The 15,162-nt window shown below is 45.7% G+C and overlaps 1 protein-coding gene across 2 annotated transcripts in view; it reads left to right on the top strand.

Annotated features, from left to right (window-relative positions):
* The window catches only part of LOC138284870 (interferon alpha-inducible protein 27-like protein 2A), a 58,719-nt gene that overhangs the window by 22,814 nt on the left and 20,743 nt on the right, over positions 1-15,162 (top strand). The window contains exons 2-5 of one of the 2 annotated variants that reach the window (XM_069224094.1): positions 6,084-6,172; positions 9,163-9,228; positions 10,085-10,246; positions 14,381-14,446. In XM_069224094.1, coding sequence (XP_069080195.1) covers positions 10,171-10,246; positions 14,381-14,446 — 142 coding nt within the window. In that variant the 5' untranslated portion in view covers positions 6,084-6,172; positions 9,163-9,228; positions 10,085-10,170. The remainder of the gene's footprint in view (positions 1-6,083; positions 6,173-9,162; positions 9,229-10,084; positions 10,247-14,380; positions 14,447-15,162) is intronic. The other variant, XM_069224093.1, reaches the window with a different exon arrangement.

The raw sequence follows: 15,162 nt of genomic DNA, 5'->3' as shown, positions 1-15,162 counted from the left end.
TGCTACTGCTTCTCCATGACTCATAACATATCCCTCAATGGCAGACACCGCCTGATACACTTTAAATTCATTAATAGAACATACTACACACCTCTTGGGCTCTTCAGGTATGGGTTGTGCAGAGCGGCAGACTGTCCCAGATGCAGAGAGGGAGAGGCGGGCTTTCTCCATAGGACGTGGACCTGCCTGGGCATAAAGTGTTTCTGGAAAAACGTGTTTAACGTGCTGGAGGATATTGTGGGGGAACCGGGTAGGGCGCACAACCCTCCTTGCTCTCCTAGGCTATGACAGAGGTGTAAAGGAAGGAGATCAGTGTTTGGAGTCCATGGGGGCGCTGCCGGCAAAACCCAGGGTGGTCATGAGATGGGCCCGTGGCCCTTTGCCGACTTTAAAAGAATGTCATGCTGATATGTTATATTGTAATACTCAGACAGATATATACAAGGAGTTGATCCCCCCGAAAAATAGACCCAAACAGTACTGGAGAGCCTATCAGAAATATTTAATTGGAAAGGAGACAAGAGAAGACAATTAAGGGAGTGGTATTGGTGCATATGGATCGGGTAGATAAACTGTTAACCCTTGGGAATGCCACAGTAACTGTGTGGCTGTGAATTAGCAAATTCCATTATGGCATTAGAGATACTGGACCGAGGAGCGGGCATCATCGTCATAATGAACTACCATATTTGACCCTGCCAGTGGAGCATAATACACCTTTATTACATTAATTTGGAAGCATGTTTGTACAACAAAACTATATCGAGTGAGAAGCAACTGTAATTTGTTTAAATTGTTATAAATGCTAAAGCATAAATAAAATAATTTAACAAAAAATCCTTAATGAGTGAAGCCAGTTATCAAAGCTTTTCTACTTATCCTATTTCTCTCTCTCTTCTCCTCTTCCTTCTTGTCTACCATGGTCAAATCGAGGCCCTCCGCTTGTATCTCCAGGAGTGAGAATATATCAATGAGTTCCCTGTGTCAAATACGCTTCTTGACCGCTAAATGTAGCTTACTAGCTAAGCCTGGTGCTCTGACGACCATGTAGGGCCTCCCTAGGCTGCCTCTTTTGTATGCCCCAGGGGCAAGCCCTCCTGTAGCTGAGCTGCCCAATTTTGTCACTTTTGCTCCTGTGTCAGCTCCCCATACCTGTGTAGGCAGTGCCCCAGTGCTGGTCGATGGTAGTTGCTCCTCCATCCTGTCTGGTGATGGGAACCCCTCGCTCTGCACCTCTGCTCCAGTGGAAGTGGCCCTCTTGCCCGGGGAGCCCGCTGTGACATTGGTTCTCTTGGGTGTTACTGCCTCACCCCCACTTGTCGCACCCAACCCCAGCCACCCCCCTTTCGCAAATAGCAATGGCACAAAACACTTTAAACATTCTTGTACAATAGCGCTCATTTGATCACCATTGCTTGTCTTCGCTCGCTTGCTGGGTGAAAGTACCTCCGATGCTATTAGTTCTCCTGCATCTTTCTTGTCCCATTTCTAGCTGCCTCTGCTTGCATTTCACTGATGTTTCTTTGGTTCATCAGCTCTGTCCATCTCCTCCCTGGATGTCTGGCTATGTTCTTCTTCATTGGGCATCTCTTGAGATGGCCGCTCGCTTGCTACATCCCCACTTATCTGCCTCGGGATCCACTCTTTACTATACATTGAAGCCGCCACCCTTGCTGCTTTTAGAATTTCTTCAAGGTTGATCTGCTGGATTGTGCTCTGGTCCTCCATGCTGGCAGCCGGGTTGCTGCGCCTCATTGAGCTGGCCCATGCTGCTTGTTGTTTACTGTTACTCAACTCATGTTGCATCGCCCTTTCGGGCTGTCCCTGGTTGCTTTCCATGCTGATTCTGCAGCCATTGCCCAAGGGTTGTCCCTGGCTGCCCACCCCAATTTATTTGATGGTTCTGCCTTCTCCATTCGGGTCGCGTCACCCTGGGGGGCTGTCCCTGGTTGCCTCCTGTGTTGTTTCCGAAGCCAGGTTGCGTCACCAACGGACTGTCCCTGGCTGCTCGCCCCCAGCTTCCTACTATGCTCAGGAAGGAGGGCAATGTTTATAGGCACACCTGAAATAGCACTTCAACCTCTCAGTGTGAAGGTCTATCAATGTGACCCCGTCCTTTAACTTTGAATGTTCCTGCCCAACATGCTTGTTCAGATGTATGTTCATTCACTAAGGGAAACTGTCATGGACACTTAAAGCAGAATCCTTCAATTTCAGTGTGAGTGGCCTTAATGATTAGGCCACCGGTGACTACTATGTCTTTAAAAAGTATGACTGCTCCTGCCCTAGAGTGCTTGTTCCGCCTTTGCTCGCTTAGGAGGAGTTAATCAACTCCAAGTGAATTAAATAGTGGAGGGGAGGGCTGGTGTCTCAATACGTAGAATGAAATGACCGTGGACACTCCTAAATGGATCTTTACTTCTGTGTGTAGATCTGGCATTTATAATTGGTAGCCCCACAGGTCAATCTGCCAAGCCACTTAAAATGCTTCAGATTCAGCTGAGCTGCTCAGTTGAGCGACCAGTGGTATGAGTTAACCCGAGTGTGGGGGGCAGGGAGTGGCATGGCCACTGTGCTCCATCCATGCTCTCATTCATTCTGCCACTGCTCTGCTTGCTCCCCCCCCCCCCCAGCTGCCGTAAACAAATGCCACACGCTGGACGGACTCTGTCCCCGTAGGTTAAATGCTGACTCCCTTCTCAGACTGCTACACTGGAGAACGCGATGCCGCTTCCGCACGTCTTCCCTCACCGCGCCACCTATTCCCGTGCCTTCCCTGTGAGTCTTTTGTGGGCTGCGGTGTGAAATGGGGACAGCCATCTCCCACAGCAGCCTGCCCCGTGCCGCAGCAGCCTTCACGCTGGCTTTGCCTTGCTGCGCGGCCTGCAGTACCTTCTTGGGCTGTGGCAGTGAATCTTACGCTGTCCCCGCAGGTGGCTTCGCTGCACCACAATCGAGTGGCTCCAGCAGCATCTTCTGTGGCGGAAGGCCGCTGAGCACTGCATGTGGTCATCGACCCGCTAGTTGCTCACTGAACCGTGTTTAGGAGCTCTTGAATATTGAAGGTAGGAGCTCTTCTTCGTTTTATTTGTGCCGTCGCTGTCCGGCCATCCAGGTGAATAGAGGGGTTCCGGCCAGGGCAGCCTCTTTTTATGCCCTCCTATTGGCCTTGGGCTTGTCGCCCTTTTCTTGCATGGCACCTTGCCTCAACCCCCTAACCACCATTTTTCACCCTGCAACAAAGTGGTAAGGGGTGCTGCTTTCCTGCTTCTCCTTCTCTTATTTGTGTGCCCTTCCTGGGGTCCTGGCACGCTTTCTTGTGGGTCTTGGAGGGGGTTTTGCTCCGACCCATCTTGCCCCCTTCAGGTGCAGGCCTTTGCCCTGAAGCCTGGCTGGTGCACTCAGGAGTGATGTGTAGGCATAGTGCTTTCAAGTCCCAGCCAGTGACAGAAAGCACTGGGAATATTTAGGTAATTAGTCTACAAAATGCATATATTTCACACAGTATAATAAGAAATCAATGTTTAAAATTGTATTATAGAATAAGAAAGGTTTCATCCAATATAAAAGAATCTGCCACAATATATGCATAAAAATATGTTTAAGTGTTTACAGTGCGTTCAGAAGTCATACTTTAGTAGTATGCAGTTAGACTGTTCCTAGTGCAAACCGTTTTTGTAGGTTTCCAGAACTGCTAACACTGCTACAGCACCCCTCAAAAAGAATTGTTCTTTGACGCCATGAAGCTTCATATGATTCTCCCAACTAAAGCTTATACTGGCCCATCCAACCTTTACATTTGCTGATTAAAAGATAGCAGGCGCCTGAAGAAAAGGCGTGTTTCTCTTCACGTGTCTGCCCCTCCCCCACTTCTCAACAAGGAGACCCCCTCCTTGCCTATAAAACCTGAGGCAACTCAAGGTCACATTACCATCCCGTTAAAATTATGAGATTCTTATTTACACTTGGAAAATCTGTGTGTCGAAATGGGGAACTACCAGAGGAATTGGACAATGAATTGCAGATTCCCCTGGTAATTCCTAATTTCTTAGACCCTCGTTATGAGTGGCCTATTACAATCCCCATTACTTCCTGCCTGATTTATCATTACCAGGGATCCTGGTAATTCCAGGTGCTGGAAATAACAAGAGATTACACATTTTTGGAGCACAACTTGAGGAAATTGGCTTTTCTGCCCATTTTTGAGTGTTTTCCAACAAAAGCAGATAGAAATTTAGGGGCATATTTATGACTGAGGGTGCGTCGCTCTTGCGTAACACACTGTGGTGAATGCACAACACAGGCCCAAAATGTGATTTATCAAGCCACGCAAGGCCACCTTGCGTGGCCCTGAGTGGCTTGATAAATCTGGAGTAAGTGTAAATCGCTGTGTTGCATTATTCTGCCCCAAGGAGGTGTTTCATGGGTGTTGCATAGGTGTTCCCATGCAACACCCATGGACTGTGATGCATTCCCAGATTTACCAGAAATGGTAAACCTGGGAATGCGCCAAAATGTTAAGCCTTCCCAGGTCAGGAGTAACAATGAGAAATGTCTTTATATCTCATTGTTACTTGCTCTTTCTATGTGAGGTTCCCCTCCCTTCACAACAACAATCCTCCTTACACTGCAGGCACCTTTGCACAGTGGTGCAAGTGGGCCTGCGCTGGAACTAGGCAGCCAGAACTGCACCACAGCAGGGTCAAAGGCAGGAATGCACCATATTCTTTTAAATACAATGCATTCCTGCCCTTTCCCTGTCACGTAGCACAGCAAGGTGACTTGTTGCGCTGCATGATTTTTCCATAAAATGTCCCTTAATCTGGAAACTAAAAATGTACATTCTGATGGGCTCGTAATACAAACTTCACGTATAAAACCAGGACAGTCTGAGTTTTTTTAGATGTTTTCCAAGCACATTATTAAAAATGTAGTTCATGGACATGCGTCGCCAGTCCTCCAAGCCATGAACACACATAAATTGCTTTGAAAAGTCCCTGGCTGTGCTGCCTCTCCACCTTCATTCAGCACAGCAGAATTGAAAGAGTGGAGATCAAAGTCTGAGGAGACCCTTAGGCAAGGCATACAATGACCACCATTTTTCTTGGCCTCAACATAGGATGGGGAATGGGAAATTGATAATTTACTTAAACATTGTTTATCAGTTAGTCAAGGCTGAGGTTTGTACTATTCTAATAACTATATTAATTATAAAGATGGGTCCAGCAATTTTATCTTTTTGGTTCGATATGCAGAGAATGCAAATATTTCCCATTATGAATAAACATGCGTCTCTACCATCTTCCCCTTTGCCACACAGAAGCACATCGAAATTCATCCAGTCTTTGTCTTATCATTGGCTTTCTGGTGTTCGTAGTTTTGGTTTTACCATTAAAAATGCAGTACAGGAATGCAAAGAAAACTATACTAAATCAGCCACTGATGTGCAATACTGGGCAGCTTGAGAGCTCTGTCATCTCTTCATTGGGTTGGTCAAAGCTTTCTGAAATCTAACAAAGTGTAAAACTTCTCAAACAATACTCTTTCTATGATTATCCATCAGTGGGCAATGCCAATATTTAGCGTTAGTTCTGCGTGTAGGGGCACTCCTGCTTGTTGAATTTTAAAATCTGGTCACTGAGGTGAGACCTTGCATGTAAAACTCCAGATTCCAAAGGAGAGCCAGGTCACATGTTCTAATGGGAAGTCACAACAAAACTCTAGAATCGGAGTGAGATTATATTGTGGGAAGTTTGTTTAACTTTTTTTGGAATCTAAAGCTACACAAAATTGTTCTCCTTTGAGTGTCTAATATAACCCTCAATGCCCTAGATACACCCGCTGCTGCTTCTCCATGGCTCACTTAGAGAAGAGATGCCCTCAACATACGAGAGAGTGAAGGACCACAAGCTTTGTGCTTCCAGAGAGCTGGAAGTCTTCCCAAGTCTGTTGTTCCTTCAGGAAAATGCTGCCTTGTTACTTTATAGGGCTATGTATAGGACACTGTTGTCAGAGGGCAGACTGGAAGCTCAGTTGGGTTCATGTAGAGATAGATCCTGAGGGCTTTTCCTTTTCCTTAACAGGTTGTAGAGCGCGGCCAACGTTCACCATGTGGAACCAGTGGAAGCCGATTGTGATGCTGTTCTAGTCTCTTCCACCTCCCTCGTGGTCGGTAGGTGCCAATCACACACTTGCACTGTTGTTCCCACTGTTAGTGAGCGAGATCAGTTTTACTACAAGTAGCACTGAACATCCCCTTTTGCCCAAGCAATTTTGCTGGTGTGTTACATGTATCCCATTTGCCATCAGGTCTGATGTACAGTGGATATTGTGAAAATGGTTTGATAGAGAATTTGAAACCAGTTTGACAGAGTAATAACACAACAATGTCAGATAACTATACAGCAACTTACAAATAGTTTACCCTTTAAAATTCTTGAAAACATTTCTATTTTAACTGCAGGCCTTGATCATTTGGAGGAAAGAATGTGTTGCTCGGTCTATGCTACTTTATGAAATCCTTGGGAACGCTGGGAGCATTTTTCCCCCAATGATCACGATGCTCAGATCTGCCTGAAGGTCTCTTCCTTCCTTTTTGTTTCTTTTGACAAATGTTTTATTAGAAGTTATGACTTGTAAATAACTGTACATTAACATTGCAATGTACATTTATCGGGCTGCGCCCCCCCCCCTTCTCCCTCCAGGTAATACCCTCAAATGTTATGTGCTTAGTAAATGTCTTTTACCCCATCCCTCAGCCACCCACCCACGACCCCCCCTCCCTGATGAGTCATGTCCCATATGCTTGGAGTGTAGTGTGTCATTAAGCCAGCTGAAGGTCTCTTCCTTGATGACATTACCCTTTGACCGACACCTTGGCAAGAATTCAAACATAGATGTTCATTCAAAACCATAAACTTAACCCTTAGAAAACCAGAATTGTTTCTTATTTCTCCAAAGAAATCTAACATATGTGCACAAGAATAGATAGAGTCCCTCTCTTCCCTGAAGTGCCAACCTACCATTGTTCAGAATGCCAAGTCGCTTGGTTTCATCACCGACAGTGAGTTTTGAGTGCTGGGTTCCACTTAAGGCTGATCTGGGGGATCAGGCAGATCATTCTGTAACAGAATTTAAGATTAGTTGTTCAGAAGTTGGTTCTCTCTAGAATAGACTGCGGGAACCCACTCCTCTCATGCTTCTCAAATGGACACTTAGCTTCACTCAGAACAGTCCTTCATGTTGCAGCCCGTTTTGTTACTGGTCACAAAAAGTTTGACCACAACTCATCTATCCCGCTGTCCTTCCAGTGGGTTCCTATTGAGGGGAGACCTCAAATTAAAACTGCTGACACCACACACAAGGCCCTGAATTCTTCTTTGCCCCTCTACTTACCTGAAAAGTATCAACCTTCGGGCACTAAACGTGGTTAAAAAAATGCACAGTACCTTCTCTTTGGGCTTCTCTCTTTTAAGCGAGAACAACACATGAAACAATCAAATTTCTTCCTCCAACCCTCTGTATGAGCACACGCTCTGCTACCTTTAAAAACTAACTGAATTAAGACTCTTCACTTTGAAAGACACTTGAGCTAAATCTATGGTCAGGGCCACTGATATTATGGAATTGTGTGGTGATATTCGCTGTATTCACCACATAATCCATCATCTGACGCATAATCTTCAGATTTTCCCCGCCCCCAAATTTTTTGTTTCTATCTCACACGGTTCAAAAGTTACAAAAAATGCAGTGACGTGCTGCCGCGCAGTGGAAGTCCCGCTGCAAAGTTGAACTGGTCACCTTTTTGGTGCTTGTTGCTATATTTGAGTAATAAACTGGTACTAATGAGGTGCAACAAATGCCCAGACAGTGTGACAAAGTTTAAAATTGAAGGAATAATGAAGTAATACTATTACAAAATGTGTCAAAATATGCTGCATGATTTGCCTTTTCATGCCACATAATTTACTCAATCCTGTTGCATAACTTGGTCCTCTCCTACCGCATTATTTCAGTTGCCCTGTCTATGATCTCCCACACACTCGTGAATGTCTGTTCTTTCACTTTTCCTGTGCTGTATATCAAATAAATTCTCGCGAGGATTGTTGGCAACTGTACTCTTGATAGCACTATGATGCCCCAGGGCCATGTCCGCACATAAATAAATCAGAACAATAAATAAATTTACAAGTTTAGCAGCTGAGCCACGGGCTAGTTCTGGAATGCAGACAGAAATGAGCAGTTCCATGTAGTTTTGAAGACACTGGACCCTGTACCATAGAGTCAGCATAGATCCCAGCTGAGATTAGACAATAGACGCTATTTCTGGCACGAGGAGACTGTACAGGAAATGGGAAGAGTGGGAGGGCATTCTAGTGAACAACAGCAGCAGCAGCGTAGTGGGAAACAGGCATACTACGAAATAGGGGAACAAACTACCAAAGAGGGTTCTGGTAGACTGGCTCTGTGCCTGTGTCTGAGTCATTTGTTCCCATGCCCCTCAGAACTCTGCAACAAACTATCTGTGGCGTGTAGCTGTTAAGAGGGCCTTATGCAACCCAGTCAGGATACAAACTCAGCATACGTAGGACAGAGACATTACCCCCTCAGGAAACGAGAATGAAGATCAGATCCCATATAGTGGCTTAAGGTAGCAGAATCCAACTGGGAGTTTATTTGACGTTGCCACAAAACCATTCAAAATGTTATGTGGACGTTAATGGGGGACATCAGAAGTCAATAATCCTTAAGGCCCTGAACACAATGGATCTCATACAACTGTTTTGGGGGCAAATTTCCATTTGCTTCTAACACTGGATTATAGTGGGGGACTACAAATCTGAGGTAGTGGTTCTGTGATTTGCGGCAAGTGAAAACTGGAGCAAACCGCAAAGCACATAGTGCACAGGCGATATTTTACTCACAGTGGTTTGTGAAACAACATATACTGTCAGCATGTTATTCTCAATTGAAAGGTGACCGCCATGTAATCTGGCACTAATTATGCACTCACGTAATTGCAAACCTTGACCATTCTCAGATTAGCGGGTGTGTGCAATTTTCCTCGGATTTCAGCAGGTCAGTTGTGATCAGCCCTGAGTTGACTGTGATTTAAGTGCAGTTTTCAGTCATGATCAAGTCTTTTCTGTGCTTCATTTTTAGCTTCAGAGGAGAAAGAGGAAAGTAGTTCGCTTTGGTCTTCACTTCCTTACATCGCAGTGGGTGCAGGTAAGATGTTACACCGATACTCTTGCTGAAAATATCCTGTCATGTTGTTCTTGACCAACAAGGCATAGTGGAGGCACCAAGGGGCAACAGGTTGGTGTTTTTGTAGAATTTCAAGATTAATATGATCATCCACATTTTGAGTGGCCAAGGAGCTCCTTTTATTTACAGGGCCCTGGCTATGTCTGTGGGTGCAAAGCCCAAGAAGGAGTCAGGTTACCACAGTGTGAGACCAGTGGGGGTAATTGTAAGTGCCTGAAGTAGATTCACTTGTAAGGAAGACTCAGCTACTGAAGGACTAGATGGTAAAGCCTTCTGCAGTGGTTGAAATGAGACAACAAGGCTTAGAAGCAGCAAAGGACCAGGAAGCCTCAAAGTCCACAAAGTGCCATGTTCTCTTTTTTCTTTTTGCAAACAGTGATTCTGGAACCAGGGGATCACGGATGACAGGGAGAAACATTCAAACTTTAACACAAAGAGCACATGTTGGGACAACTTCTGTATACTGTGCCAACGCTTTATCCTGAGAACAAAGCTAATGAATACTTAAAACAATGGAGAAAGAGGTTATACATAATTGCTCCCTCTCTACTTAAACACAAATTCACTATAACTTCCACCCTTCTAGCACAGGTTGTGTAGAGGGAGACTGAGGTGCAAAGGCAGCTCGAGGTCTCTTGGCGTCATTCGTGGAATGAATGTTCAGAGGGGCTATAGGTTAGAGGTGAACTAGATTGACAAGTAGTTATGTCTTTTGGCTGGAATAATGGAAAATTTGATTCTTTTGCATAGTTCATTGTAAAGGGAAGTGGCGTTGGATGCTCGTGTAATATTGGCCTCTGTCTCTTTTTCCGCACAGCGGTTGGTGCTGTTGTGGCCCCTGCTGCATTGGCTGCAGCTGGTTTCACAGGAGGTGGTATAGCAGCTGGGTCCTTGGGGGCTGCAATGATGAAGACGACAGCCATCGCTGCGGGTGGTGGAGTGCCGGCTGGATCAGTAGTTGCCACCCTGCAAAGCGTGGGTAAGAGAAGCACAGTATGAACTGGTGGAATCTCCAAGTGTATGAGGCACCCTCTGTCAGATTTGAGAGTTTTAAGACAGCCTGATTCAAGATGAAATTACTTACTACATTGAACTAGTTGCCATTGAGATAGGGATGGAACAGAATTTATGTTTTATTTTTTTTAATGATGACCCTGGCTGACTGTTGGTAAACCGTGGTTATCACAATGTGGCCTAAGTATTGAATACGCTACTATCTGTCATACAAGAACCTCCACAGTTTGGCACTGATTCAGTGGTCCGATGGCACTCGAGGTAAGATATTTCAAAGGTCAGTAACCTGGGCCGTATTGCACAGTGTGCCCCGGAGGCACCCAACGGGCGTTTGCTCCCTCTTTGCACGCTTCCCGGGACACTTTGGTTTTACAGAAGGGGCTGCAGACGATTGTGCGTCCTTTTCCGTTATACAGAGAGCGCTGGTGCACATGTAGAGGCAGTGCGATCATCGGAGGTCTGACCCCATGCAAGTGAGGAAATCTCTTTGCCTTTGCGCCCGCACTGTATTATAGACTCGGGCACAACGGCAAAGAAGCTCTCAGTAGGCATTCTGACACTGCGCCCCAAAATCGGGCAGACAGTCAGTGAGCCCCCTGATAGCAGAGGGCTAAATGGGATCCTGTGGAACCCCCCAGAAAACCTCTTGCAGGCATGTTCAATGACCCATTGCAACACAGAGTGACTGCTTCAACCCTGCTCCATATTTCACTTGAATGCTCTGCCACCAGGGCAGTATGATTTGCGGCTGCCCTGAGAGCAGCACATTCAATATAATAGGGCACACTTTCCTTGTTTGCTCATGGCGCGCCTGTTTAAAGGTGCGTGTGGCACAAACAGGGAAAGTGCGCCCTCTGCGTTCCTATATGCCCCAGGTAGTCAAAGCAAAAAGCATACTCAAATGTGGAAATTTGTGATGAACCTGGTAAAAGTGCGGAGAATGACCTGAAATTTCTAGAAGTAACTTGAATTCCCCAGTTGTGTGACAGAGTGCCGGTGGCCATCATCTGGTGGTTCGGAACAGGCCGACATTGGCCAGTGAGCATGGAGCAGCCGAGAAGTGTAATTCTTAAGAGCTGATTAGCAACAAGTTATACTTATAAAATGTGATTTGTCGGAGAATGATCTTCATTGCAATTATGTATATATCATTTTTAGTACAAGATTATTTTGATAGAAGTGTAAATATCTTTACAGCTAGACCCTCTTATTGCTGTTGAGTGTTGTGTAATATTTTTAAGGGTATGTTGCGTTTTGTGTTGAAACAGTTATTGTATTTGGATTTTTTGGTGGGTTCCTGGTTGGCTAAGGCCTGGCTGTCCTGTAATAGACACCAGCTGTACCTGCTATGCTTCAATAAAGGCAGCAACGGCTCCTCCATTATGGCGGAGGAGCATCGCGCCACCCCCACCACCAGCAGCAGCTGCTAAACTTTAAAAATAAAACGAAAATAAATAATGTTTATTATCGTTTTATTTTTAAAGGGGCAGGGCCATGGGGGATGACGCCATAGAGTGTTGTGGTGTGCACTCCCCTCGACACGCATGTCTGCTTGGACAGCCGTCTCAGGATGACCAAACACACATACGCGCTGAGCTCTCTCCAACCCGGCACTGTGTTCCCGGGTTGGAGAGAGCAGGCACAGGCTCACAGTCTTCCTGGGAGCACAAAGCCAGGGCACTCAGGCCAATCCTGACGCTGCTTTGATGCTACCAGCAGCATCAGGATTGGCCGCAGGGCAGGCTGGGAGCCTGTGCCTGCCTGCAGTGCAGAGGAGAGCAGAAGTGCAGGGGTCAAGGTAATTATTATTATTTTTTTTGTCCCATCGCCAGCCACGACTGAATACAGGTTTATAATTCCCGCCTGATGTCTACCTGGTGGTAGAACATGTAGCTTTTTCTCTGAGAGACTATTGTTCTTTTCCTTCCTAAGGGAAACAGATTTGCCATTCAGTCTATGCATTTGAGGGATAAAAGAGAGCTCCAGTGGTAGCAATTCCTGAGGCTTTTATCAGAATCTTAACTCTAGCACTGTGTTTAGCTAATTCTAATTGACATTGAGCACTCCATTAAGGGAGGGCAGTGGTTGTGGGGTGCCAGTCAGCATGGCTCCCGCAGTCCCCCACCAATCCATGGATCTTTCCTGTCCATAGATGCAGATCTAAGGGAACGCCAGCTCTGTCCAGTAATCCATCTGCTGTAGGAAAATCGGGGTCCCTTCTTCTAGGTTATACAAATTGATGCTGATTAAGTACCAGATGTGCAGTTTATTGAGGTGCTTTGGTCTCATTGTTTTTTCATACTCGAAAATGGAGGAATTTTCTGGGATGAGTTAGTTTCATCCTTACCTGCTTTCCAACGTGCTGTTAATCTCTTCTGTGGCTTTTCACCACGCCCACCTCACGCCCATCACTTGCATTAATTCCTGGACTTGCCTTTCAAAAATCCCTGGATGTTGTTGGTAAATGCTTGTGTTTGTACTGCCTTGGGGGCGGTTTTGTTTCCGCCTTTGGGACTGACCTTATTACATGGATAATTACACATTTGCCTCTAAGTTTTACTGTGAGCAAACTACTTTTTAGGGTAGAGCCTGAGTTGCATGCGCTCGCGCATGCGTATCGCAGCGAGACTCTTTTGTATTTAGAAAAGGGCTCGGAGCCCTGTCAACTTCATGTCAGTGTTTTTTATTGGTTCGTGGGCTTCCCTAATAAAATCTGCTTGCTTTCATTAGTCGAAGGCATGCGTATGGCATGCCTTTTCCGGTGGCTAGCCCTCCTCGAGCGCAGCGACCAAGTACAGAAAACATGCAAGGCTCGCTGTTTTCCATCGGGCTCGTGGACTTTTTTTTTCTCTAATTTACGAGCGTGATCTCTCTTGGCAGAAGTCGAGCGCTTTACATACTTGATTTCACTTTTTCAGGTTATGTACATAAATGCACTTTTGCCCGATAGGTGCAAAGTCGGGTTAAGAGTTTACAACGCGATCAGCTCTAACATGAGCAAACGCGAGACCCGTTGCATTGTAAATGCTTGTTTATTTTGGCTCTCCTTCACGCTCATGCTTAAGGCGGAAGTTTCATAGAGCACAAACTTGTTTGAGCCTCTTTCCCCTGCGATTGGCAGCTGCACCTTAAAACGTTTTGATAACTATGCAAATAAAGATGTACCTTTTTCCAGATGAATCGGGAGCCTTGCTTTTGCTTACAGCATTTGGGGCCAGATGTAGCAACTTCCCAAATTGCGACTTGCAATTTGCGAGTCACTGCGACTCGCAAATTGCAAGTCGCAATTTGGGATGCAGAAAGGTGTCTCAGACACCTTCTGCGAGTTGCTATGGGGTCGCAAGTATTAATGAGGTAGGTTGCAATTTGCGATCCCATAGCGATTCAGGGCACTCACGGACATAGAGGCCTGCTGGGAACAGCAGACCTCCATGTCCGTGACTGCTTTTAAATAAAGCAGTTTTTATTTTCAAAGTGCAACCCGTTTTCCTTAAAGGAAAACAAGCTGCACTTTGAAAAATAAACCAAAACCTTTTGTTTCGGTATTTTTCAGGGCAGGTAGTGGTCCATTGGACCACTGCCTGCTCTGAAAAATTATTTTTTAGGCCAGACACAAAGGGGAAGGGGTCCCATGGGGACCCCTTCCCGTTTGCGACTGGGTTACCATCCACTTCAAGTGGATGGTAACTGCGAGTCCATTTGAGACCGCTTTCGCGGTCGCAAATGGAATTGCATACCAATGCGACTCGCAAATAGGAAGGGAACACCCCTTCCTATTTGCGCCTCGGAAATGCATTTTGCGAGTCGGTTCCGACTCGCAAAATGCATTTCTACATACCAGATGGGCTTTAGCGACTCGCAAACGGCGTTTTTCGCCGTTTGCGAGTCGCTAAAGCTTTCCTACATCTGGCCCATAGTACTTGTATTTTTCAACCCCACAAACCACTTTAGAGATTGCAAACCTTGACCATTCTCAGATTAGCGGGTGTGTGCAATTTTCCTCGGATTTCAGCAGGTCAGTTGTGATCAGCCCTGAGTTGACTGTGATTTAAGTGCAGTTTTCAGTCATGATCAAGTCTTTTCTGTGCTTCATTTTTAGCTTCAGAGGAGAAAGAGGAAAGTAGTTCGCTTTGGTCTTCACTTCCTTACATCGCAGTGGGTGCAGGTAAGATGTTACACCGATACTCTTGCTGAAAATATCCTGTCATGTTGTTCTTGACCAACAAGGCATAGTGGAGGCACCAAGGGGCAACAGGTTGGTGTTTTTGTAGAATTTCAAGATTAATATGATCATCCACATTTTGAGTGGCCAAGGAGCTCCTTTTATTTACAGGGCCCTGGCTATGTCTGTGGGTGCAAAGCCCAAGAAGGAGTCAGGTTACCACAGTGTGAGACCAGTGGGGGTAATTGTAAGTGCCTGAAGTAGATTCACTTGTAAGGAAGACTCAGCTACTGAAGGACTAGATGGTAAAGCCTTCTGCAGTGGTTGAAATGAGACAACAAGGCTTAGAAGCAGCAAAGGACCAGGAAGCCTCAAAGTCCACAAAGTGCCATGTTCTCTTTTTTCTTTTTGCAAACAGTGATTCTGGAACCAGGGGATCACGGATGACAGGGAGAAACATTCAAACTTTAACACAAAGAGCACATGTTGGGACAACTTCTGTATACTGTGCCAACGCTTTATCCTGAGAACAAAGCTAATGAATACTTAAAACAATGGAGAAAGAGGTTATACATAATTGCTCCCTCTCTACTTAAACACAAATTCACTATAACTTCCACCCTTCTAGCACAGGTTGTGTAGAGGGAGACTGAGGTGCAAAGGCAGCTCGAGGTCTCTTGGCGTCATTCGTGGAATGAATGTTCAGAGGGGCTATAGGT

Source organism: Pleurodeles waltl, chromosome 3_1 (assembly GCF_031143425.1).
Source record: "Pleurodeles waltl isolate 20211129_DDA chromosome 3_1, aPleWal1.hap1.20221129, whole genome shotgun sequence".
Taxonomy (NCBI): domain Eukaryota; kingdom Metazoa; phylum Chordata; class Amphibia; order Caudata; family Salamandridae; genus Pleurodeles; species Pleurodeles waltl.
Note: the sequence above shows the minus strand (reverse complement) of the source record. Positions and strands in the feature narration are given on the sequence as shown.